At 53.1% G+C, this 25911-nt stretch overlaps 1 protein-coding gene across 2 annotated transcripts in view; it reads left to right on the forward strand.

The window, feature by feature from the left end:
• The first annotated feature begins 318 nt into the window (after positions 1–318).
• The window catches only part of CCDC42 (coiled-coil domain containing 42), a 31191-nt gene continuing 5598 nt past the window's right edge, over positions 319–25911 (forward strand). The window contains exons 1-7 of one of the 2 annotated variants that reach the window (XM_059047541.2): positions 319–1800; positions 2105–2210; positions 2526–2630; positions 5282–5479; positions 9928–10149; positions 10261–10419; positions 15304–15564. In XM_059047541.2, the coding sequence (XP_058903524.1) occupies positions 1718–1800; positions 2105–2210; positions 2526–2630; positions 5282–5479; positions 9928–10149; positions 10261–10419; positions 15304–15381 (951 nt within the window). In that variant the 5' untranslated portion in view covers positions 319–1717 and the 3' untranslated portion in view covers positions 15382–15564. Of the gene's footprint in view, positions 1801–2104; positions 2211–2525; positions 2631–5281; positions 5480–9927; positions 10150–10260; positions 10420–15303; positions 15565–25911 lie in introns of those variants that run through there. The other variant, XM_067020479.1, reaches the window with a different exon arrangement.

The following is a 25911-nucleotide window of genomic DNA, read 5'->3' on the forward strand; positions in this document are numbered from 1 at the left end:
CACGTACACCGGCAGGAGAGGAAGATGCCTTAGCAGCTGACTGTATGCACCAGCCGGGCCCTGGACCACCCGATTCGTAGATGCAACCAAGCACGTGTCGAAATACCAGGGCAAGCAGGTGATTTCGAGAAACAGAGAGCCTCCTCCTCGAGGCCGGGCATCACACACACCCCCTCTTGGGGGAAAAGGGAGGGAAACCGCCGCTGTGCCAAACTCTAGGTAGTAAAAAGGAGAGGGTCTGTTTCTTGCGGGTGCTCCCGATGGAGAGCCCTCTCGGGTGGAGGCGCTGAGGGTGGACTGGGATGGTGAGGGGGTGGGGGCCGTCAGGCTGCCTCTGCAGATCCCGCCGGGCCGGCTCTGGAGGCGAGACTTGGGGGAGGGAATGGGAAAGGGCGGGGTGGGCCGCGCCCCGCCACGTCTCCTCCTCCTCCCCCTCCCCGGCCGGGATGGAGGGCGGGCTCGGGCGGCCAGCAGGGGGCGCCGGAGGACAGGCACTGCCTCGCGGAGGACTTGCCGGGCTTGGGACGCTGCCCCGCCCGAGACCCCCGCCCCACCCCGGCTCCGCATCCCAGACCCGGAGGGGACCCGGGCGGCGCGGGCGGGCGGCGTGCGCGGGGGAAGCAGGGAGAACCCAGCGGAGCCCGGAAGCCTGTGCCCGGCCGCGGCGGGCTCGAGCTCACGGCTGTTACCTCCGGGCGGGGGCCCCAGGGTGTCCGCCTCACACACGGGGTCTCAGATTTAGACGCTGGACCTCGGGCCAGATGAGCTGATGCACAAAGCTCTGATGGGATCAAGGAAGGCAGGCGTCATAAAGCAGGCATGTAACATATCTGACATTTATGTTAACACAATTCGGCATTTCTTCCTATTTTAGTACTCCGCCAACCTCAAAACATGGCACTGGCCGTGAGTCTCTTACCCGACGAGGGGCCTCGTCCTGGCCCTCCTCCATCTCTCCGGGGCACGGCCTCTTTGGTCCCCAGGCTTATCGCCTATCTGCACCCCGCCCCAGCCCTCTCCCAACACATACACCCCTACACATCCTTCGCCCACTACTTGTCTCTCAACTTCGAGCCTCCTGCCCTCCTCCCACAGGCCCCATGCGCCTCTGCCCACCCCTACCCCTGCCTCAGCTAAACAGCTTCCTTCAGTTCTTTTCTCCTCGACCATCTGTCCCAGCCCCAGCCCCCTGCCTCGCCCTCACACATACACCTGAGCCCAGGAGGGAGCCCGCCCCCTCCCCGGGCGGGGCTGCCCTGCAAAAACATGCCTCTACCAAAACCCCCCTTTCTCAGCCATGGTCGCCCGGCCCCTGCCTCCTCGGCCCCCGGCACCAGCATCAAATCAGGCCTCCGATCAGGCCGAACTTCTTCCCAGAGTTCCTGAGGGTTAAATGCAGGAGCAGAGAGCCAGACCCCAGCCAGAGTGGGGTCAGTGTGGACAGGCGTCAAAGGGCAAAGTCTGGGTTCCGCTTGTGGTTCACAGAACCCAGAGACCTGTTGCTAGGTAACCAGATCTCCCAGCACCTTCCCAATACATCCCGAGCTGCCGATAGGCAGCCTCCAGCCATCTTCCCTGAATCTCTCAGACACCCACCCTCTGTGGGACCCTGAAAAGCAGGAGGAGGGGAGAAGCAAGCCCTGCCACCACCCCGGAGCTCCGCCACCCCCGTTTCACCGTGAAGATTCGGCCGCTGGGCCGTTAGGTCACAGCTGCCATGAGTCTGGGCATCATGGAGGAGGAGGATCTGGCCGAGTACTTCCGGTTGCAGTACGGGGAACGGCTGCTGCAGCTGCTGCAGTGAGTGTCAGAGGGCCTGGGACCACCGTGCCCAGCCAGTGCCCCACCTTCCCACCTGTCCCCCCTGCTCCTATAACCCAGCACCCCAAATCACCCTGGCACAGATCTCCCCCAGCCCCAGCCTGCTCCCCAGCACGCCCTCCTCTCCTTCTCTTCTCTCCCTCTCAGCACACCGTTCTTTTCGCTCAGATGGCGTAGGGCGCCTTCCCTCCCCATGGGGGGCCTGTCTCCACGGGTTCCTCCCGGTCCCGGGCTGCCCCAGGCACTCAGCGCCCACAGTCCCTCTCGCCTGTGTCTTGGGCAGGAGGTTCCCCAGCATTGAGGACCACTCCGTCTCCCCATCCATCCGGCTATTGGAGAAGAAGAAAGAGGCCAAGATCATGCATCAGGCCATGGGGCAGGAGAAGGAGGTGGGCGGCGCAAGGCTTGGGTGCGGTGAGGGCCACGGGGCTCAGGGAGAGCCTGAGGACGGCCCCGTGTTTTGTGGGTGGGGGTGGGGGTGGCTAGAGCCAGGCATCGTGGCTGGTGATCCTGTGTTTCCCCTGCACAGCCCAGAAGGGATCCGAGGCTTGGGGTACCAGCGTCCTGCGATGCTCTGCTCTGAACCAGACGTGGGGTGGAAAGTGGGCACCTGGGGACAGGGGCTCTAGGGCAGGGGATGCTGGGGCCTTCCTCGGTTCCCATCCAGGGGTCCTCCTGACCTCTCTGCTCCCCCTCACCCCTAGACATTTCAGCGCAGGATGGAAACCCTGAACCTGCGCTGGGAGGATCTGGGAGTCAGGGAGGCCCAGCTGAAAGCCTACGTACAGAAGTTTGAGCCGTTCATCCAGGTACGAAGGGGCGTGGCCTGCTGCAGCAGGGGTCCCACACTCGGCGGCTGGTCAAGTTGCCTCTCCTTCCACTCCGCACCTTCTCTGCCTCTTGCCCCTCCCTCCTTATCCTTGATTGCCCTGACTCCTCACCTGGGTTAGAGGTCTCCTTGGTACTCACCGTGCCTGGGGCTTTCCCCTTTATCTCCCCCTCCCATTGCTCTGTGTGTATTGATAGTTTCCCGCTGCCCTGTCAGGCTCTGGATTGCTGTCTCCTATTTCCTTGCCTGCGGTTGGCACATACAGTTTTGTCCAGCACATGAATGATTGATGGATGACGAATAAATGAATGAATGTGCCACGGTTAGGGCCAGACACTTGGGGATACAAAGATGAATCAGACAGGGGTTTATTTTTTATTTTTATTTATTTATTTTTAACATAAATTTTTATTTTATTTATTTACTTTTGGCTAAGTTGGGTCTTCGCTGCTGCACACGGGCTTCCTCTAGCTGCGGCGAGCGGGGGCTACTCTTCGTTGCGGTGCGCGGGCTTCTCGTTGCGGTGGCTTCTCATTGCGGAGCACGGGCTCTAGGCGCGCGGGCTTCAGTAGTTGCGGCACACGGGCTTCAGTAGTTACGGCGCACGGGCTCTAGAGCGCAGGCTCAGTGGCTACGGCGCACGGGCTTAGTTGCTCCGCGGCATGTGGGATCTTCCCGGACCAGGGCTCGAACGAACCCACATCCCCTGCATTGGCAGGCGGATTCTCAACCGCTGCGCCACCAGGGAAGCCCCCAGACAGGTTTTTTTTTTTTTTTTTTTTTTTTTTTTTTTTTTTCGGTATGCGGGCCTCTCACTGTTGTGGCCTCTCCCGTTGCGGAGCACAGGCTCCGGACGCGCAGGCTCAGCGGCCACGGCTCACGGGCTTAGTTGCTCCGCGGCATGTGGGATCTTCCCGGACCGGGTCACGAACCCGTGTCTCCTGCATCGGCAGGCGGATTCTCAACCACTGCGCCACCAGGGAAGCCCCCCAGACAGGGTTTTAGTCCGCACAGCTCACCCTACCCCTCCATCCTTGCACTGAAGGCCCAGGCAGGGGGCATTGAAGAACCAGGTACTGGAGTCCCCTCTGAGACAACCCCTCTCAGTGTGTCCTGAGAGGAGGGATTTAACCATTTCAAAATCCAGATTTCTCCAGACTGGCTCCAACCGGGCACCTGCCGAGCCTTGAAGGGCTGGCCCAGCCCCAGGGGGTAACCTCTGGCCTCTGCTACAGGGCAGTCCTGTTCTCAAGCATCTTTGTCTCTCTCTCTCTGTCTAAACCAGGTGGGAAAGGAAGCTGATGGATCAGGCATTATTCTCCAGAGGTCCAGTCTTTCTTACTGGCCAGAGAAAAGCTCATGGAGTGCTTGGGGTGGCAGGAGATTTGGGGGTGAGGGGTTCCGCAAATCGTCAGCATCCTGGAGAGCTTGTTACAGATACGGACCCTGGGCCCCTCCCCTCTCCTTGCTTTCAGCAGGCCTGAGGTCAGGCCCAGTCGACTGTATTGTTAAAAGTATCCCCAGGGGATTGTGATGCCCGGCTGGACTTGGAAACCACTGGTTTGGGGCCCCTCTGTCCGCTCCTGGACCCACAGGGCCGAATGCAAATCCTCCCGGTGCCTTCCTCCGTGTCTTCCAAATGCCACCACCACAGGCACCCATCTGGGTGGGATCACCACAGCCCCTGAAGGGGGAAAGGAGCCACACACATGCAGTGTGAGAGGTCTGCCCCTCGTCTTGGGAGGAGAGCTTGTCCGCCCAGGGAAGGAAGGAGGACGGATCAGCCCACTTGCAGCAGCTGAGCCTCATGTCTTTCTTTGTGGGCACTGAATTGCCTGCATCATCTCCTCCTGATGCCAGTCTCGAGCTGCAGGAACATCCTCTCCGGAATGGCCTTGCCCCCCCCAGGCCCTCCGGACTAGGCCCACCTCCTAGCTCGTCTCCCTAGAGCTCCAGCAGGGCTGCCCCAGCTTTTGAAAGGAAGAGAGGGGACCCTGCCTCTCATTTCTACAATTGGAGAAGCTGAGGCACCAAATCAGGAGAAACTGTGGGCTTCCCAAGTCTGGGCTCAGGACTCTGCCCTGTGACAAACGGCCACCACTAAGGACAGAGATGAGGGACTTCCCTGTTGGTCCAGCGGTTGGGACTCCGTGCTTCCAGTGCAGGGGGCTCCGGTTCGATCCCTGATCGGGGAACTAGGATCCCGCGAGAGGAGCGGCGTGGCCAAAAAAAAAAAAAGAAAAAAAGAATAGAGGTGGAAACTTTATCGGAAGATTTTCCCAGCCTTCCCCGGGTTTGAGTTCTCTCCAGACGCTGAGCCCAGTGGGGCGTGGGGCTTCCAGAGCTCAAATCCCGCAGAGTCAGGATCACTTCCTGTCTCGTCCCCATAAGGCCACCTTCTGATGTTGGATTAAATCTCTGTCCTCTCAGCCTCCTCAGTCCATAGAAAGCCCTTCAACCAGCTTCTAATAACCGTGGAGATGCTCTTCCTTACACCTCATCCACCACATGGGCAGCCTGGCCACCCCCATCCACCCTCAGGGCGGACAGAGGCCTTGTGGGAGCCCCACCAGCCTGGGCCCCAGGGAGGGCAGGACCCACGTCCGATGGGCATCACCTCCCCGGCCCCAGGAGAACGACCAGAAACGGATCCGGGCCCTGAAGAAGGCCAAAAAGGAGCGAGAACTCAAGAAGCAGTGCACGTGCGAGCTGGCCAAGGCCAAGCAGGAGATGGAGGCCCTGCAGCTGAAGCACCAGCGGCTGAGCGCCAAGCTGCAGAAATACTCCATCTTCAACAAGTACCTGGAGAAGGTGGTGGAGAACTCCAAGGTGCGTGGAGGGCTGAGCGGGGTGGGAGGTTCCTCAGGCCCACCTACTCTTCCCCAGGGGCCTGGGCTGTGCGGGGACTGGGGCAGAGATGGTCACCTGCTCTGGGGAGAGGCCTCCAGCCAAGGAGGGCAGCTGGCAGAGGCCCCTGGAGAGGCTGGACTCATTTCTCAAGGGTGGGGACCTGGTGGTGTATCTTCGTCTGTGTGCGTGACACCTGTGGACCTGTCTCTATATGGGTCCCGTGTCCGTGTCTAGGAGCGAGGTCTTGTTTTGGAGCACCAACGATCAGCTGCGTCGGACGTGACCCAGGCTCTCCCTGCTTCCCCTCCTTCCTGGTGTTCTTTAGTTTACTTGAGAGTAAATGGGCAGAGAAAGCCCCAGCCTTGTGCAGAGCTGGGCACTCAGCATGTGCTGGGCCCCGGGCTGGGTGGGTGCTGCAAGCGCAGCCTTGCTCAGTTCACTCACTAGCCCCCAGAGGAAAGCCGTCATTTCACCCTGTTACGAGGAAGAAGCAGAGGCTCAGAGAGGTTAGGTAACCTGCTCAGGGATGCACAGCTTATAAGTGGCCGAGCCGAGCCCTTGCTTCTAACGACCCTTCAGTGGGCCCCACAAAGCCACTGACAACTGCTCTTCATAAAGTTGCCTTGTTGCCGGAGCTAAGGGAACTTGTCTGCCCCTCTGCCCACTCATGCTTTCTGGAGCATTTGACACTGTCCATGCTCCTGCTTGACATATACCTGTGCCCTTTCCGCTGGGCCTCCTCCCTCCTTCCACTTTCAGGCTACCTCTGGCCCTTCCTCCTCAGGCTCCTCTGGGGCTCCTCCTCCTTAAGTGCCTCGGTCTTTGTCCCACAGCCTGCGCTTTTCTCCCTGAGGAATTCCCTGGGCCTCTGACGGATGTCACCCATGTCAACGGCCATCCACCTATGTCCCCCATCCTCCCATGTGACAGCAGCAGGGCCCTTCACCAGGGTGGAGGGAGGTAGGAGGTATGCCCTCTGGGGTGTGAGTCCGTGTCCTGTGGGGGGGCACGGGGAGACAAAGGATGCACAACTTTTTTAAAGGTCCCGGCAATTTCCATATAGAACCACTAACCTAATTTAGTTATGCGTGAGTCCCAAGTCTGAGTTACTTGCTGCATTCTAAGTTACTACCTACTGTATGATAAGTTGTTCATTTAATAATTGGGTTTTGGGGGAGGTGGGGGAGTGAGAGAAGACTGGTATAGTAAAGCAGCAGATAGATTATAGGACACGACGCAAATTTAGAGCTAGTAAAGTGTGTCTTAGAATGGAGGAGGTTGGCCTGGATCTCTCTGGCCTGGAGCTCCCTCCGAAGCTTCAGGCCCCTACATCTAATTCAGTGAGTCCACAACTGCTTCCTGCCGTCCCCTGGCCAGCGCTGCTGCTGCTGGGTCCGGTGCTGGTGAATGGTAAGACCACCCACCCACCCACAGCCTCGCCAGAACTCCGGCTTCTTCCTGGACTCCTCCTCCTCCTCCCTCACTCCCCGCAGCCATCAATCAGCAGATCTGGTCTATTCTGCCTCCTAAGTATTTCTGGAATCCAGCCCCTGCCCCTTCCTCATCCAGACCGAGTTCAGCTCTGCGTTATTCCTCGCCGCCACCAGTCTGTCCAGCATTCTGCAGCCAGTGGGATCCCAATCTCTCTTTCTCTTTCCCTGTCCTTTATTTCTTTCAAACTATTTTAAGTGTACTGAAAAGTATACATAAATATATAACAGCACCCGAGGACTCTCCAGAGCTTCGTCACATCTTAATATTTCCCCCAATTTGCCCCCTTTTTTTTCTAAAATAAAACACGACTGGTAATTGAAACCCCCAGTGTGCCCCCCTTCCAAACACCATTCTTCAGAGGTAACCAGTTATCCAGATTTTTTTTTTTTTTTTCTTTTTTTGCGGTACGCGGGCCGCTCACTGTTGCGGCCTCTCCCGTTGCGGAGCACAGGCTCCGGACGCGCAGGCGCAGCGGCCGCGGCTCACGGGCCCAGCCGCCCCGCGGCATTGTGGGATCTTCCCGGACCAGGGCACGAACCCGCGTCCCCTGCATCGGCAGGCGGACTCTCAACCGCTGCGCCACCAGGGAAGCCCCCGCAGTAATCCAGATTTTTAAGCTTCTCATTCTCAGGCTTGTTGTTATTATTTTGGGCCACAGTTTACATTATCCATAAACTATGAATAGTATGTACATGTCCTTTTATGGCTTTTTTCCAATCAGTGATTTAAAAAAAAAAAAAAAGCTTTGTATCATGGGAAATTTCAGACATATACGAAAGTAGAGAAAATAGTCTATTGAATCCCCATTACTCATCACCTGATTCCAGCAATCATCAGCTCATTGTCACATCCCCACCTCTGCCATTTTGAAGCAAATGATATTCTTTTCATCCATAAGCATTTCATTATATGACTCTAAAAGAGCTCTTTTTCACACAGCCACAATACCTATATCCAGACGACATCGACATTTCCCCAGTCATTGCACAAATGCTTTTTGTACAGCTGGTTTGTTCCAGTTGGGGTCCAAATAAGGTCCTCAGACTGCATTTGGTTGATGTGTTTCTCAAATGTCCCAGATATTATGACTATGCTGATCAAAAGAAGCCAGACAGGAAAGAGGACATACTGTATGATTCCACTGATATGTTTAAAAACAGGTACAATGAACCCTTGGGGCTAGAAGTCACAATTCTGGTTTCCTCGAGGCAGATACTGACTGAAAGGGGGCCAAAGATCCTTCTAGGGTGCTGGAAATGTCCTAAGTCCCCCTCTTCACATGTTAGCTAGAATACCACCATCAGGAAAAGGACTTCATAAAGAGAATCTTCCCCTCATTAACTGTTTGATGGCTAGGTGGACCTTAAAGAAAAATCTTGTTAAATGCTTGACTTTTTATTACAGTCTTCAGAATAATGAGTTGGTTCTCCCGCATCCCCTGCAAGTGCCCTGTGATGTTGTTGGTATCACTGCGAACAACGCATTTGCTACGGTTCAATCCTTTGCACTTATTTTTACTGATGTTCAAAGGGTCCCATCTTTGGACGGTGGGAGCCTCTTCAAGTTGCCACCAGAGACCTTTTGGCATCAGCGTTTTCAGGTTTGGAGAGGTGCTCCTGGTTGCTCTGATGTATCCCATTCGCTTTAGCTGTTGTATACCACTGCATCTCTCAGAAATGCAGACAGGAAGTTCTCTCTCTCTGCTGTCTCCTTCAGTGGATGAAGTTCAAGTTCACACCCCTCAGGGTTTACCGGGCACTTTTTTAACTTCTCCAGGGCGATCTCTCCCTTCCCATCTTGAACTCAGGCCATTCATATGAAACTCTCTTGCTCATCCTGGATATGCCACACATACCCCATCATCTTTCCCCAGGCTGTTCCGTCTACCTGGACTCCTTCCTCACTTGCCCCCACCTGCCTTTGCCTGACTATCTTCTCTTCGTACCTCTGGTCTCATTTTAACCATCCTTTTCCTGAGGAAGCCTTTTCTGGCTGTCCCCATCTCCTCTAATGCTGGGTTAAGTGGCCCTTGCCCACAGAGGATGTATTTGGGGAAAGGCCAGTTCCTGGAACTCCAGTCTATCACTGGAAATGTCATGAGATGGAGCGACAACTCAGGGAGTGTCCCCTGGGTGGCTGCAAGTCACGTGTTGATAACCCTCCCCCCCCCCCCCCCGGGACGTGAGTTGGCATCCTGGAGCTGGCGCTCACAGCGCCTTCTAGAGAGGGAGGGTTACAGGGCTCCTGTTCTGCTGAGTTAGGGCCAGCAGCGTGGCCCTGCACCGTGGCAGACGGGGCAGCTGAGCCTGGCCAGCCACCTGCCCCACTGGTACCCACCCTCTCCAGACCCCGCCGGAGGGAGGCCGCAGCCCCTGTTGAACAAACACCAGAGAGCACGAGGCTGAAGATACTACCCAACAGCCGCCTGCAGCCCATCCCCCAGTCACCGAGAGAGCTTATCACTCGGTGTTGTAACTGACTATTTACTTGTCTGTCTGTCCTGCCCCGCCACCCCAAGTTGTAAAGCTTCCTAAAAGCAGGGTCTGGCTTTCTTATCTCCCGTTCAGCTGGGGAACCTTTAGAGCGGTTTATTAATCCGGGTCTCTGAGGGTGGAGCCTGGCACACGTCTTTGTTAAAGCTCCCAGGTGATTCTAATAACCTGCAGTCAGGACTGAGAGCCTTGGGCGTAGATGCACGTGCTCCCAACACGTGGCCCACGGCCCATACCAACTCAGGAGGAGCACAGGGGGACTCCAAGGGCCTCACAGCCTCAGCCCCTTGGCCCAGGGCCTCACTGCCGGGCAGAGGCATCAAGGCTGGGAGTGGAGGGCGCACGCAGAGTGGGGTCGGACCCCCGGGGCGGCGGTGCACTGGTCCGAGTCCGTCCCTCCCCCCCGGCCCCCCCCCCCCCCCCCGCCCATCCCCAGCGCAGTTCGGAGAGATCCACGAGGTGATCGCGCACTACAAGACACTGGTGAGCATGCACCGCCACCTCATGCAGTCAGTGCAGGAGGGCCAGGAGAAGGTCGAGCGCGCCAGGGCCCAGCTGGCGCACTACAAGGAGGAGAAGGAAAACGAGATCCTGCAGCACAACAACGAGCTGGCGCACCTGCAGATGCGCTTCGACCACGCCCGCAGTGATGTCATCATCTGGGTGAGCGCCCCGGGGCCGGTGGGTAGGGGACACCCCCCCCACACACACACACACACCTCCCCCACACACACACTCCTAGCGCTCACGCCCCGCCCTCATTCTCCTCCCCAGGAATCTCGCTGGGCACACATCCAGAACACCGCCGCCAAGAAGACCCTCTTGCTTGGCACCATTAAGATGGCAACGCTGAACCTCTTCCAGATCGTGAGCAAGCAGCTGAAGGAGGCGAGCTTCGTGCCCGTGGAGGACACGCACAAACAGCTGGACACGGTAAGAGGAGGCCCAAGTGTCTGGCCAGCTGGCTCGACTGAGCCGCGATGGTTCTCCGTGGGTTGAGCAGAGACGTGATTCCTACAGAGCAGTGGTTCTCAAATTTTCACAGCATCAGAATCACCTGGGGGCTGGGGCGTATCGCTGAATCCCACTCCCAGAGTCTCAGACTCGGTGGGTCTGAGATGAAAAGCCATGAATTTCCATTTTCAACAGGTTTCCAGGTGCTGGTGCTGGTGTGGGTTCCACACTTTGAGAACCACTGCATGAGCGCTAAGGCTCTGTTGGCCCCAGTCAACACGGGCAGTAGCAGGGACCCACTACTGCATTCACCAGTCACACAAAACAGTCTTACTAAGTTCTAGTGAGATGCTGAAGGCTTGTGACTGACCCCCACGCTTGGGGAAAAGAGAAAATCGGCGGATGGTGCGGGGAGGGAAATCAGCAAGGGCAGGGAAGTGTCAGAGTCTTATTAGTACCCTTCTGAGATTTTTCTCTTTGAAGTAGTTGAAAGAAAATGACTTTTTCACTGTATGATTCAAAGCTATTGGATGCCATGTCCGTGTGCCACCTGAAATTGTCTCATTTCTGACCAAAGGTACTCGCATCCCACGATTTGGGAAACTGCACCAGCAGATGCATTAGCCGTGCTTCTTGTAACATGCAGAGAACCATGACTAATTATTTATCCTTTTTGGCAAAAGCCTGCCTTTAGCTCTGTCGTGAAATAGTAGAAAGTAGGCTCCTAAAGGCTGGGGTTTCTGTTTGCTTTGTTCCCTGCTGTATCCCCAGCATCTAGAACAATGCCAGGCAGATAGCAGGCACTCAGTAAGTATTTGGTGAATGAATATGAAACACAAGCTGATAAAAGCAATTGACTGAGAGGTGCTTCCTCTGTTTAAAAAAAAAAAAAAAGTGAAACTCATGAAATGTAAAGAATTTCACCCACTGACCAGCCAGGAAGTAGGATTTCCTTAAACCAAAGAATCAGCCTGCATCTTAAGGCTTATTAGAGCAGAATTATTAACAGTCCAAAGACTGTAAAGGGAATTTGTAAGAAAAGTTGTTCTGAAATAGCGATCCTCAAACTTTTTTGGTAGCAGGATACCTTTACACTCATAAAATTTATTGAAGACCCTCAAAGAGCTTTTGTTTATATAGGTTCTATCAATTGACATTTACCTTGTTAGAAACTCAAGCAGAAAAATTAAAAATAATTCATTTAAAATGACAATAAGGGGGCTTCCCCGGTGGCGCAGTGGTTGAGAGTCTGCCTGCCGATGCAGGGGACACGGGTTCGTGCCCCGGGTCTGGGAGGATCCCACGTGCCGCGGAGCGGCTGGGCCCGTGAGCCACGGCCGCTGAGCCTGTGCTCCACAATGGGAGAGGCCACAACAGTGAGAGCCCCACGTACCGCAAAAAAAAAAAATAATAATAAAATAAAATAAAATGACAGTAAGAAGCACATTAACACAGATAGCATTTTTTAAAATTAATTAATTTATTTATTTTTGGCTGTGTTGGGTCTTCGTTTCTGTGCGAGGGATTTCTTTAGTTGCCACGAGCAGGGGCCACTCTTCATCGCGGTGCGCGGGCCTCTCACTGTCGCGGCCTCTCTCGTTGCGGAGCACAGGCTCCAGACGCGCAGGCTCAGTAGTTGTGGCGCACAGGCCTAGTTGCTCCGCGGCATGTGGGATCCTCCCAGACCAGGGCTCGAACCCGTGTCCCCTGCATCGGCAGGCGGACTCTCAACCACTGCACCACCAGGGAAGCCCCACAAATAGCATTTTTAATGAAAAACACGTTTTCAAATAGTATTTTATGGGACGAGTGGCATTATTTGACACTTGCAAATCCCTTGAATGCCTGGCTTCCTGGAGGACAGGTGGATTCTCACACCTGCTTCTGCATTCAGCCTGTCGCGATAGCCTATGTCACGGGAACATCCCACTCTGGTAAAAGCCCCTGTAGACTCTCAAGAAAATAAGAGCACAAAAGACAATAACATCTTAGTATTATTTAAAAAAGAGTTTTGGGGGCTTCCCTGGTGGCGCAGTGGTTGAGAGTCCGCCTGCTGATGCAGGGAACGCGGGTTCGTGCCCCAGTCCGGGAAGATCCCACATACTGTGGAGTGGCTGGGCCCGTGAGCCATGGCCGCTGAGCCTGCACGTCCGGAGCCTGTGCTCTGCAACAGGAGAGGCCACAACAGTGAGAGGCCCGTGTACCGCAAAAAAAAAAAAAAAAAAAGAGTTTTGGCCTTGCAGACCCCTCTACCCGGCAGTGGGTCTCAGGACGCCCAGCCGTTCTCAGATCCCTCTCCTTTAGCCGTTGTAAAGAAAGATGGGGCAGGAGGTGGTGATCTCCAGCCCGTGGGCCCTGCTCGAGCATCCCCTGCTCAGACCATAGCTTACAGTCCATGCACTCCAAATTCTGAGCTTTCGGATTCCCTCTCAATCTCTCTCTTTTTTTTTTTTTTTGGCTCCACGGCTTGTGGGATCTTAGTGCCCTCACCAAAGATCGAACCCAGGCCCCCAGCATCGAGCAGTGAAAGTGCCGAGCCCTAACCACTGGACTACCAGGGAATTCCTGTTCTCAACCTTGATTTGCTTTGATAGGAATTCCTCATATTGCCCAAATGTTATTTTTAAATATTCCACTTCATTCCTGTAGGATATGAACCTACACACACATGATTAAGTAGCCTGAAAAAAGAAAAATAAAGACCTAGGGAAATATAAGTTAAAAGCTGAGGTCAAGGCAAGAGAGAGATGTATGGACTCTAGATTCTTGGATTATAGAGGACAGTAGTTCAACAGGGACAGTAGTTGGCTCTGAGCTTCCTGGTAACCAGAAGGAAAAGCAACACATAGTTCTTGTACCAAAATAAGAAAACACATGGTTTCTTCAGAAAGAGCAAAACTTTCCCAGCACTTAACCTCCAGCTGAAAATTTTCAAGGAGGCTTCAGAGACACTCAGTGAATGATGTTCTCAGCAGTGTGGCTCCAACAGATCCATGCATGGGCTTCAGAAAGCAGCCACTTATTTAGAATGAGGAACAAGGTACCACTCAGGGAAAGTGATTTTGCAAAAGACCAAGATGATTTGCGTTCAGTATACTGTGTGTGGAAGGCGGAGTGTTATTGTTTCTGAATAAAGCCCAAACTCTCTGCAGCAGCGTCTCCCAAACCGTGCTTCGCAAATCCTAGAATCCCAAGATAGTAGTAAGTTTCCTCCAGGGAACTAAACGGACTCTACGACCTAAAAAAATTTAGAAAACTTAAGTTAAACAAAGTTGGCTGGTTTTAAAATACAGGACTTCACAGTGCCTTTGCTATGGTTCTGCCCTGAGACTCTCCAAGCAGATAAACTTTCTAAAACTTACTTGACCTCAGACCCTTTTTGGGGCAGGTGACTACTTACTACAAGAACATAGTTTGGGAAATACTGGACTTGTCATCTCTGTAACCTTGGGAAAGTTGCTCTAATTCAGTCACTGTTTGTTTCTTTCCTCTCTTGCAAAATAGGAATTATGTTGGTAATAGTAACAGTATTAGCAACTAACTGGGCTTTTTGTTGTTGTCTTTTTAACTGGGCTTTTGAGAGTGTTGGCCAGTCTGTATAGACCCATCTTTAGGAACATTCTTGAAAAGGAGAAATTTTAGGACTGAGATCTTAAAGGCCATCTAGGTCAACCTGTTCTCCCCCTTCCCTTTTTAAAGATAAAGAAACTGAGTCCCAGAAAGATGAAGTGATTTCCCCAGAGCTGCATCCAGACCCCAGGTCGCCATCCTTTTTTAAAGTGAAGTATAGTTGGTTTACAATATTGTGGTAGTTTCAGATGTACAGCAAAGTGATTCATTTGTACGTATGTATGTATATATCCATATTCTTCTTTTTCCAATTCTTTTCCATTATAGTTTTTTATAAGGTATTGAATATAGTTTCCTGTGCTCTACAGTAAATCCTTACTGTTTCTCTGTTGTATATATGATAGTGTGTATCTATTAATCCCATATGCCCAATTCATGCCTCCCCACACTTTCCCCTCGGTTAACCATAGTTTGTTTTCTAGGTCTGTGAGTCTGTTTCTGTTTTGTAAATAAGTTCATTTGTACTATTTTTTAGATTCCACGTGTAAGTGATATCATATAATATTTCTCTGTGTCTTCTTTGTCTTACTTCACTTAGTATGATCATCTCTAGGTCTATCCATGTTCCTGCAAATGGCATTATTTCATTCTTTTTTATGGCAAGTAATATTCCTCTGTGTGTGTGTGTGTGTGTGTGTGTGTGTGTGTGTGTGTGTGTGTGTGTATACCACATTTTCTTTATCCATTCATCTGCTGATGGGTGCTTAGGCTGCAGGACCCCCAGGTCTTCTGACTCGTGAGGCTGTGCTTTTTCCACTGTGTCATACTGATTGCATGTTCTTTACAACAAAAGTTAGCGAATAGAATTCAAACTTCCCTTGATGACTCAAGATTATCATAACGAGCATCCGTTCTAGGTTTCCAGCAGATGACCTCCTTGAAGGCTTTTAAATAGTGGAGAGCCGTCGGCCCTGACCCTGGCTGACCCCTTCCTGCTAAGTGCGCGTAGCCTCTGCGTCCACTCAGGAGCCTCCCTTTGTCTCCCTTTGTTAGACCGTCAGCCTGTACTTCATCCTCTCGCTGCGTCTTCCTCTAGGGGGTTCCCACATCCATCCGTGTCCATCACTTCTAGTCTGCTAAGCCGCGTTCTCCATGTCACCGGGAATAATTGTCAAATGAGGGAAAGTCGGTCGCAGGACATGGTGACTCCTTACAAGCAGGTTATGCCAGGACATTTTTGGATGGGTGGCTTGTCACCTGCTGGGATTAACTGCGGTCCCCTGGCCTTGCTAGATCCAGCAGTTTATCCAGGACCTGTCAGACATCTGGGCAGAGGTGAAGAAGAAGGAGAAACAGCAAGTCCGGGTTTAAGGAGCAGCCACGGTTCCAGGATGTTCTGAAACAGAGAAGGGAGAGAGAAAGTACCTGGTGACCCCGCCATCCAGTCAGCCCAGTCCAGCCCTCTGGGACCGCTGGGCCTTTCGGAAATGCCTGTTTTTCCCCTCACGCCGCAGCCCGTCCCATCCGTGAAAACATTAAATTCTATTAGAAGTTCGTTCCAAAGTTCTCTCTCTCTCTTCGGTGGTTTATTCACGGGGAAGAGGGTCCACTGAGGGGAGAATCCCCCAAAGCAGCCCCTCTTGAAGCTGGTCACTTAGGCTGCCCAGGTCTGGTATCTCTTAGGCTTTGCAGCTTACACGGGAAGTATCCACGTGGCAACGCACAGCAGGGTGAGTACATAGGACCCTTCTGTCCTCTACCACTGGCATTTTTTTTTTTAAGTTGGTGTTTCCAGTTGGGGTGCAAAGACTCACTAGAAACCGTGAGGGTAGCTTCCTGGGTCAGAGCACCGGAAGTGGTAAGTTAGGAACTCTTTCTTCCCTGACCTCGGGGGGAAGCCCTGCTGCCCTGCCCCCGCTGGACCCTAAGACATGCGATATGGTATCAGCAATGCTGACGTAGGAAGAGCAGGCAGGCTGCCAGGCGACAGCATCCTAGCAGGCCGGAATGATGGCTTCAGACCGACAAAACTAGACCGAGTGGAGGTAAACGTGAAGTCTCGCCCTCAACGGCCAAAAACTCAACGGCACTGGTACCAGTCGTCAGTGGCAAAAGGCAGGTCAGGGGCTGGACCGAAAGAGCAGCGTTTATTGAGCGTATGTTTCATATGCATCATCCCAGTGGGAACCGTGTGGAACCATTAGCACCTGAATTACCAAACAGGACGCTGGCCCAAGGACACTGGCTCCAGCGACGGGGTCGGGAGCCGCACCGGGTCTGCCTGCCCGCAGCCTGTGCTCCCCACGCCAGGCTGCTTTGCCCTCCAGGGGCAGGCCGAGGGGGCGGCCTGAACAGGGCTCCTTGTTTCCTCCTTGGCCCTGTGATCCCAGAGGCCCTGCGGAGAGACCATCCCCTCCAGGGGAGTCTGCCGCAGCGCCCCTGCCCGGATCCTGCCGTGGGCCGCGGTCCCCCCTCGCCTCTGTGTTCACCATCGGCCAGCAGCGTCAGCATCCCCTGGGAGTCCACTAGAAAGGCAAATTCTCGGGCCCCATCCCAGGCCCAAGCATTGGAAGCTCTGGAGGTGGGGCGAAGCCCTCTGGGTTTTAACGGGCCTCCAGGTGATTCGGATACGAGCTCAAGTTTGAGAACCGCCACCTTAGGGTAAACCAAACACTCTCAAGGACCTGGGATCCCACCGTGCGAGCTCACACCTATCGGTAATCCCGCCTGTAGAGTCCACGCGCGGTCAGAGGAGCAGGACCAGCAAAAGGAGATGCAGGAGGACATCGGCGGCTTGGTTCGGGGGATCTGACCCGTGCAGGGAGGCCGCCAGTTGAGCAGTCTCTGCACACCTGTCGTCTTCGCACCGATGCTGGAGCTGGAAGCCCAAGGATGCGGGGTAGTTGGCAAAGAAATATGGATGTAAAATGGGGGAGATGGAGAGTGAGTCGGAACCCACGCTCACAAGCTGGGCCCGTGAGGATGGACAGAAACCCATGGTAGTTCTTGTGGCCTCCAAGCCGGGAGGGGTGGACGTCTGTAGAAGCTGGACCTGGATCACGGAGCCGAGCAGCCACACTTGGCCCAGGAGCTGGAGACGCTGCAAGAGGGTCCAGGGAGGGAGGGACAGCTGGGGCCATGGCCTCCCGCAAACGAGGGGAGTGGGCAGTGCAGGGGTGGCGGTGGGAGCCTCCACCTCTGCCCTCAGGCCTCTCACTGGAGCCTCTGTGACCCCTGCTCCTTAGAAACACCTCGGAAAAGGAATTCTGGGGAACACAGCGCAGCCTGGCCAAGCCGCCACGTCCCCAAGCCTCCACACGACCATCATCTGTTTCACAGGTGAGGGAAAGGGGAGGGGAGTAGGGCTTTCTATCCCCTGCCAAAGGGCCTTCTCTCTGGAAGGGGTTGGAATGTAACCGAGCAAGGGCTCCTGTGCTGGCAGCGCAGAAAGCCAAGCTCTGACGGCAGGTGTTTGCAGCAAAATCAGGGTTTATTTGCAGGACGCCAAGCAGAGAGAACGGGCGACTCAACGCTCAGAAAATGCAAACGCCCGATGGCTTTCAGGCAAGGGTTTTTAAAGACAGTGTGAGGAAATGTAACACCGGACACTATAAAACTCTTACAGGAAAACATAAAAAGAACACTCTTTGACATAAAGCACAGCAAGGTCTTTTTTGATCCATCTCCTAGAGTAATGGAAATAAAAACAAATGGGACCTAATGAAACTTAAAACCTTTTGCAAAGCAAAGGAAACTACAAACAAGACGAAAAGACAACCCTCAGAATGGGAGAAAATATTTGCAAACGAAGCAACGGACAAAGGATTCATCTCCAAAATATATAAACAGCTCATGCAGCTCAATATTAAAGAAACAAACAACCCAATCCAAAAAATGGGCAGAAGACCTAAATAGACATTCCTCCAAAGAAGACATACAGATGGCCAAGAAGCACATGAAAAGCTGCTCAACATCGCTGATCATTAGAGAAATGCAAATCAAAACTACAATGAGGTATCACCTCACACCAGTTAGAATGGTCATCATCAGAAATCTACAAACAGCAAATGCTGGAGAGGGTGTGGAGAAAAGGGAACCCTCTTGCACTGTGGGTGGGAATGTAAATTGATACAGCCACCATGGAGCACAGTATGGGGGTTCCTTAAAAAACTAAAAATAGAATTACCATATGACCCAGCAATCCCACTACTGGGCATATATCCAGAGAAAACCATAATTCAAAAAGACACATGCACCTCAGTGTTCATTGCAGCTCTATTTACAATAGCCAGGACATGGAAACAACCTAAGTGCCCATCGACAGATGAATGGATAAAGAAGATGTGGGGGACTTCCCCGGTGGTGCAGTGATTGAGAGTCCGCCTGCCGATGCAGGGGACACGGGTTCGAGCCCTGGTCCGGGAAGATCCCACATGCGGCGGAGCAACTAAGCCCGTGCGCCACAACTACTGAGCCTGCGCTCTAGAGCCCACGAGCCACAACTACCGAGCCCGCGTGCTGCAACTACTGAAGCCCGCGAGCCTAGAGCCCGTGCTCCACAGCAAGAGAAGCCCCCGCAAGGAGAAGCCCGCACACCGCAACGAAGAGTAGCCCCCGCTCGCCACAACCAGAGAAAAGCCCACGCGCAGCAACAAAGACCCAACGCAGCCAAAAATTAAATAGCTAAATACTTATAAGAAGATGTGGTACATAGATACAATGCAATATTACTCAGCCATAAAAAGGAACGAAATTGGGTCGTTTGTAGAGACATGGATGGATCTAGAGACTGTCATACAGAGTGCAGTAAGTCGGAAAGAGAAAAACAAATACCATATATTAACGCATATATGTGGAACGTAGAAAAATGGTACAGATGAACCGGTTTGCAGGGCAGAAGTAGAGACACAGATGTAGAGAACAAACGTATGGACACCAAGGGGGGAAAGCAGTGGGGGTGGTGTGATGAATTGGGAGATTGGGATTGACATGTAGAAACTAATATGTATAAAAAGGATAACGAATAAGAACCTGCTGTATAAAAAAAATAAATAAAATTCAAAGAAAAAAAAGTGTGAGGGGAGAGGGTCGTAGGGTGCCCGATCCGCTCGTGGACCTCCTTTTGATTGGTCGGTGGTGAGGTAACAGGGTGATGCTTAGGGGATCTCAGTCACGGGCCTCCTGGTTGCAGCCAGGCGGCATGCTTGGGGTCAGCACGGAGTCACCATCCTCCGTCGGGTGGGGAGGTCTTAGCTTCTGCAGAACAACTCAGAGATGCGTCACGTCACGTTGTTATCTGTGTCCCTCTCACGAGGACCTAGGAGTCCTGTGACTATTGTCCTGGTCATCAACCGCTTGAGCCTGCTCTCTGGAACTCGGGGAAGGTCTAGGAGAGCGAAGCCTTTTTTCTACGAAGAAGCAACAGGGGACACAGAGGGGCTCTTGTAGCAGGAGGGCCTCGCAGGGTCCAGTCCCCCCCTTTTCTTTGACCCTCCTCAATCCTGAGAGGAACAGGGGCAGGACAAGAAAGGGAATAAGGTTTTGGATAGAGAGGTTAATCGTAAACTTGGCAGGAGAGCTCAGTTTTCGGGGGAGTGGGTTTCAAGAGGGCAGAGGTCATCCCGCAAACCCAGGAGGGCGAGTTCTGGGGGTGGTGCTGAGAGGGGGATGGGCAGAGTCTCTCACTGCAAGGAGGTGTCTGGGCCTCCAGCACCAGGGTTGGGGGTGAAGGATACGCCTCTAATACAGCTTCCCCTCGCCTTTGAGCCTCCTGGGCTGTTTTCTGGGAGGCGGGAAAGGGCACAGGACAGACGGTTACCCTAACCCCCCCACACACAGCGCCAACGTGTTCTGCTGTATCTGTGAGGTGTTGTTTGAGAAGTTCAGCCTGTAGGGGCTGAACGCACTTCCCGGGAGGCCTTGGGGTGGTGGGCGGCCCAGCCCTGCCCCAGGCCCCTGCCTCCCTCCCCTTTTCCCAGCTCCTCCCTCTTGGAGTGTCAAGTTTCCCAAAGTGAGGGATCCTGAAGGGTCACACTCCGGGCCCCTGTGATCACGCACAAGCGTACCCTGACCCACACGGCTTTACACACGTGTGCATAACTCACTCGGAGACTCCTTGCATTTTTCAGGTTTCCAAAGGGGCCCAGCCCGGGAGCACAAGAAATTCTGTGGGTCTCGGCAGATTTCTTGATTACAAGCGAAGCCACAGATGCAAACTCATTCCCAAACCCACAGAAAGGGGCAGAGCCACTCCAGGAGGGCCAGCGATTCCCTCCCGAGCCTGAGCCAGAGGGCTTCTCCTTGGAGCGGGGACAGGCGGGGGTCACGGACACACCCTCACTCCTCTCCCCCAGCCCCTCAGCCCGTCCACCTCGGGCCCTGGACCCACAGAAGGAAGTCCAAGGCGGCCCACTCAAGAGGGATTGGGGCTCCCAGATGCAGGAGAGGGTGTTTCAAGGAAAACAAGAAAGATGGAGTTAAGATGATTGGAGCTCTCCCAGCAGGAAAAACACCAGCTCATTAAAGCAGAAATAACTGATTGGTTCCAGAAATGAATGGTTCTCATCAGCACAGGCAGGAAGTAGGGTGCCGGGTGTTTTATGGGTAACGGGAGGCAAGAGGAGGGAAGACCTTCAGGGACTTACTCTCAATGCTGTTAGTGCTTCCTGATTGGGGGCGGGGGGCGTGGGGGAGGGGAAGGAAAAAGGAGAAATAGGGCCTCGAGACGTGAAAGAGCCCAGCCCGCCGGCAGCCAGGTAGGAGGACATCTCCATGTCTGTCACTTACGTCACGCCACACACGCAACCCCCAAACAGCAGTCAATGTCCCAAAGCTGCTGGTGAGGAGCGGGCTTAGAACAAAGAGCTGGAGGCTTTCGGAGTGGTATCCATGTCTCTGGAGTAGTTGAAGAGCTCATGCTTCTGTAGGATTAGCTGTTGGTTCCTGGGATCACACCCCTCCCTCACACCCCACATCTGGGTGGGGTCCCAGCTGGGGTCCCACGTCTCACATCCAAGGCTTTGGGGCAGCTTGCGGGGACCTGGAACCTTCCTCCTGTCATTTCAAGCCATCTCAATTAGGGGTCATCCCGCAGGCACCTCCGGGCTGAAACTTTGGATCCGGTGATCTCTATCAGAAGTGTCCACAGCGGGGTGTGGGGGGCAAGCAGAGTCCCAGGAGGCCCCAGGCAGCTCCTTCCCCTGGGAGATGAGCCCTCACTGGCAGCTGTGGGCCTCACCTCAGCTTTCCTCACCTGGCCCGGCACTCCCCGCTAGCTCTAACTCTTTGAAACTTTTAACTTTTTGAAATCGAGAAGTCTCCCGCTGCACACCACAGAGTCGGGGGCGGTCAGAGCCGGGCCCAGAGGCATCCAGAGCGTGAGGACTCCACCTGCCGGGGAGGCAAATACCCATCTCAGGAATTTTAGGAGGAAACAGCCTGGATCTAGAAACATCCAACAGAAGGAAAGCCAGCTGCCCGCTGACGCAAAACGGATTGTATTCGTTTTCCATTCTGCGTGACAGGTTGACACCAACTCAGAGACCTAAACCAGCACCCGTGCCTGTCTCACAGTTGTGGGTCAGAAGTCCCTGTGGACTCAACTGGGTTTTCCACTCAGGGCTGAAATCAATATGTTGGACGGCCTGGGCTCTTGTCTGGGGAGTTTAGGGAACAATCCACTTCCCAGCTCGTCCAGGATGTTGGCGGGATTCCTTGCAGCTGGGGCTCGGAGGGCCCCAATTCCTTGCTGGCCGCCAGCCCGGAGCCACTCTCTGCTTCTAGAGGCCGCCTGCCTTCCTTGTCGTGTGTGATGTCCTCCATCTTCAAAACCAGCAGTGGAGTCATTGTCACTCTTCAGATCCCTCAGACTTTCTCCTCTAATACCATCCGGAGAAAACTCTCTGCTTTTAAAGGGCTCAGGTGGTAAGTTTAGGCCCATCTCCCTTTGGCCATATGGGAGAAACACGAGGGTGTGAAGGTCACGCAGGCCATCTTAGAACTGTACCCACCCTACTGATCAAGAAAGGATCTGGATGGGTGTGGAACGTCTAGCGTGGCAACCGTTGTTAATACTGTAGCGCAGGGCTTCCCTGGTGGCGCGGTGGTTGAGCATCCGCCTGCCGATGCAGGGGACGCGGGTTCGAGCCCCGGTCCGGGAAGATCCCACGTGCCGCGGAGCAACTGGGCCCGTGCGTCACGGCTGCTGGGCCTGGGCTCTGGAGCCGGCGAGGCACAACTACTGAAGCCCGGGCACCTAGAGCCCATGCTCTGCAGCAACGGGAGAAACCACCGCAGTGAGAGGCCAGCGCACCACAACGAGGCGGGGCCCCTGCTCGCCCCAGGTGGAGAGGGCCGCGCGCATCAGCGAAGACCCCGATGCAGCCAAAAATTAGTAATAAATCAATAAATACATTTCTGAAGAAAACACACTGTAGTGCATATTTGACAGTTGCTACGAGTGTAGATCTTAAAAGTTCTCATCACAAGAGGAAGAAAATGTAACTGTGTGGTGACAGATGTTACCTAGATGCATTGTGATGGTTTTGCAGTATATACACATATCAAAGCATCATGTCGCATACCTGGAACTAATACAATGTTGTATGTCAATTATACCTCAATTGAAAACAAAAATGTCAAGACAGCTTGAAGAGGAAGAGGAGGAGAAGGCTAGGAGGGACTGTGACAAGGGTGGTTCAAAGCCAAGACGAGGCGTGGATGGAAAGGAACCTTCCAGATGTGCAGCTGACCTAACGTTTACTCGTGATAGTTTCATCAGGACAGGGTTCTCCTGGGGCCGTTAAGCGTCCTGGGAGGCAATAAATGGGCTTTAGCCAGTCTGGGAGTCTCCTGATGTTTTATGAAACTTTTATATACATGCACATATAGAACTTTCATGAGTGAGGGGGTGGGGTGGGGGCAGGAGGAGGTCCATGTCTTTCAGTAGATTCTCCCAAGAATCTTCACCCAATGAGATTAGGAACTACTGCCTTTCTTTCTTTCTTTTTTTAAATTAACAGCCTTATTGAGATATAATCCGTATACCATACAATTTACTAATTTAAAATGTGCAATTCAGTGGTTTATAGTACATCGACAGAGTCGTGTGATCAACACAATCAATATGAGAACATTTTCATCACCCGCCCCCCCAAAAAAACCTCATACCCATCAGTAGTCATTCCTGTTTCCTCCCAAACCCCCAGCCCTACCCAACCACTAACCTACTTTCTGTTTCTCTGGATTGGCTTATTCCGGACATTTCTTTTTTTTTTTAAATTTTTTAAATTTTTAATTTTAATTCTAATATATATATATATTTTGGCTGTGTTCAGTGGTCGTTGCCGCATGCGGGCTTTCTCTAGTTGCGGTGAGCGGGAACTACCTTTTTGTTGTGGTGCACGGGCTTCTCATCGTGGTGGCTTCTCTTGTTGAGGAGCACGGCTCTAGGCACATGGGCTTCAGTAGTCGCGGCATGCAGGCTCAGTAGTTGTGGCACAGAGGCTCAGTAGTTGTGGCACAGAGGCTCAGTTGCTCTGAGGCATGTGGGATCTTCCCCGACCAGGGATGGAACCCGTGTCCCCTGCACTGGCGGGCGGATTCTTAACCACTGCACCACCAGGGAAGCCCCTGGACATTTCTTATAAATGGAATCATACAATATGTTGTCTTTTGTGTGGCTTCTCTTCATTTAGCTTGTCTTTAGTGTTCACCCACGTTGTAGCATGTATCAGTACATCATTGCTTTTTTTAATGGCTGAATAATATTCCATTGTATGGATTTACCACATTTTATAAATCCAGTCAGCAGTTGATGGACATTTGGGTTTTTTTCTACCTTTTGGCCTTACTGTGAATAAGGCTGCTAGGAACATTCTTATACAAGGTTTTCTGTAGATGTAGGTGTTTGTTTCTCTTAGGTATATACGTATATATATATATATATATATATATTTAGGAGTGGAATTGTTGGTTCATGTGGTAACTCTGTTTAACCTTTTGAGGAGCTGCTAAACTGCCTGGAACTACTGCATTTTGAAATACTCTGGAAGCACTTTCACTTCAGGGATTAATGGCAGATTAGCGAAAAGGAAGGCCAGCTGGCAGGGAATAGTCAGAATGAAAAGCAGGATTTGATGAAGCAATGGTCTAGGGACAGTTGATGACTGTAATATCCAATTACAGGCTGCCTGGACTCAAGGGAAGGAGGCTGAACCATGAAATAGACAGCAGACAGCTGTCCCAGCCCTACGCATAATTCACTTATCGGCCCCCCCCCCCACCCCCCGTGTGCCTTTGCGCCTCCCGCCCAAGCCTTCCCATCCACCACCCTCACACCTGGGCGTCAGCACCCATCTGTCAGTCAACAGATAGTGGTATAATTGGGTGCCTCCTACATGCCCAGCACGGGGAGGAGCGGAGGGGACAGATTAGCAAACAGTTGATACGGTTCCTGAATCTGGAGCTTATGGTCTTTGGGGAAAGAGAGCTATTAAACCAATACTTATAAGTAACTGAATAATTATCACCGCAAGGCTGTCAGGAAATGCGGGGTGCTGAGATCATATAAGGGGATGGAGGCGGGAACCAACCACGTCTTTCTGAGGAAGCTGTGTAACGTTTATGGAGAGACTTAGAATACGACGAATAGGTGTTTTTCTTAGCCAGACGATGGTGAGGAGGAGGGGGTGGAGAAGGAGGGAGGAGGGTAAGGCTGTCCTAACACAGAACAGGAGGCCTCTGGGTCTGGAAGAGATGGGGCAGAAGGCCAATGTCACTGGAACAGAGGGAGTAAGGGGAGAGACGGGCTAGAGCATGCAAGGCCTTTGGGGTGGGCCTTTCCAAGGATCTCGTGGTTTTTTTGTTTGTTTCTTTAAACATTACTTTTTAAACTTTTTAAAGAGGTTGTGGGAAGGAGTTTATTAATTAGTTTGTCTATTTCTGCTGCGTTGGGTCTTCGTTTCTGCGCGAGGGCTTTCTCCAGTTGAGGCGAGCGGGGGCCCCTCTTCATCGCGGTGCGCGGGCCTCTCACTATGGCGGCCTCTCCTGTTGCGGAGCACAGGCGCAGGCTCAGCAGTTGTGGCTCACGGGCCCAGTTGCTCGGCGGCACGTGGGATCCTCCCAGACCAGGGCTCGAACCCGTGTCCCCTGCATTGGCAGGCGGACTCTCAACCACTGCACCACCGGGGAAGCCCGGATCTCGTGTCTTATTCTAAGGGAACTGAAGAGCACTAGAGGATTTTACTAAAGCAAAAAAGCAAAGGCTACGAGGCCAAAGGTTGGGCTCTGAGGAGAAGTTTATTTGGTTTTTGTTTTACAGTGAGAAGCTTGAGAAGCCAATGTGGCCCATCCCTGCGCCAGGACTGGGGGGCGGTGGGGGTGGGAATGAGGTTTGGGGGAAGAGAAAGGGAGTAGACCTTTCAATCTGAAAAACAGAACAAAACAAAACTCCAAACCCTCTCTGTCCTGTGCTAGGAAGGTAAGTCTCTGAGTGCTGCAGGTGAAATCTGGGCTTAATCAGGTGGGCACAAGGCCCCCTGAGGGGAGATCCTTCCTTGGAGGCTGTCCCACTGTTTGATGCAAGGCAAGGTGCCCGACTTGGGGTGACGGCACGCGGTTGTCTTAGAAGCCAGACCTGCACTGCTGTCAGCAGGCTATACAGCGTGTCAGGGTCGAGCCAGGGAGGAGCATGGTGACGTTTGCCCTTGGAAGAGATGCCTTTGGCCGCTGTATGGAGAGTGGGTTAAACAGGGTGCCAGCGAGGAGGGAGGCCAGAGCGCCTGCAGGGAGACCACCTTGCCGAAGGATATTTTTTCAGGTAGAATTATAACTTCCATATAAATATAAAATGGGCACGTCTTAAAGGTTTTACTGAACTCATCCATGGAGTGAACCAGTGTG

The sequence above is a fragment of the Kogia breviceps genome, chromosome 19 (genome assembly GCF_026419965.1).
Source record: "Kogia breviceps isolate mKogBre1 chromosome 19, mKogBre1 haplotype 1, whole genome shotgun sequence".
Taxonomy (NCBI): Eukaryota; Metazoa; Chordata; class Mammalia; order Artiodactyla; family Physeteridae; genus Kogia; species Kogia breviceps.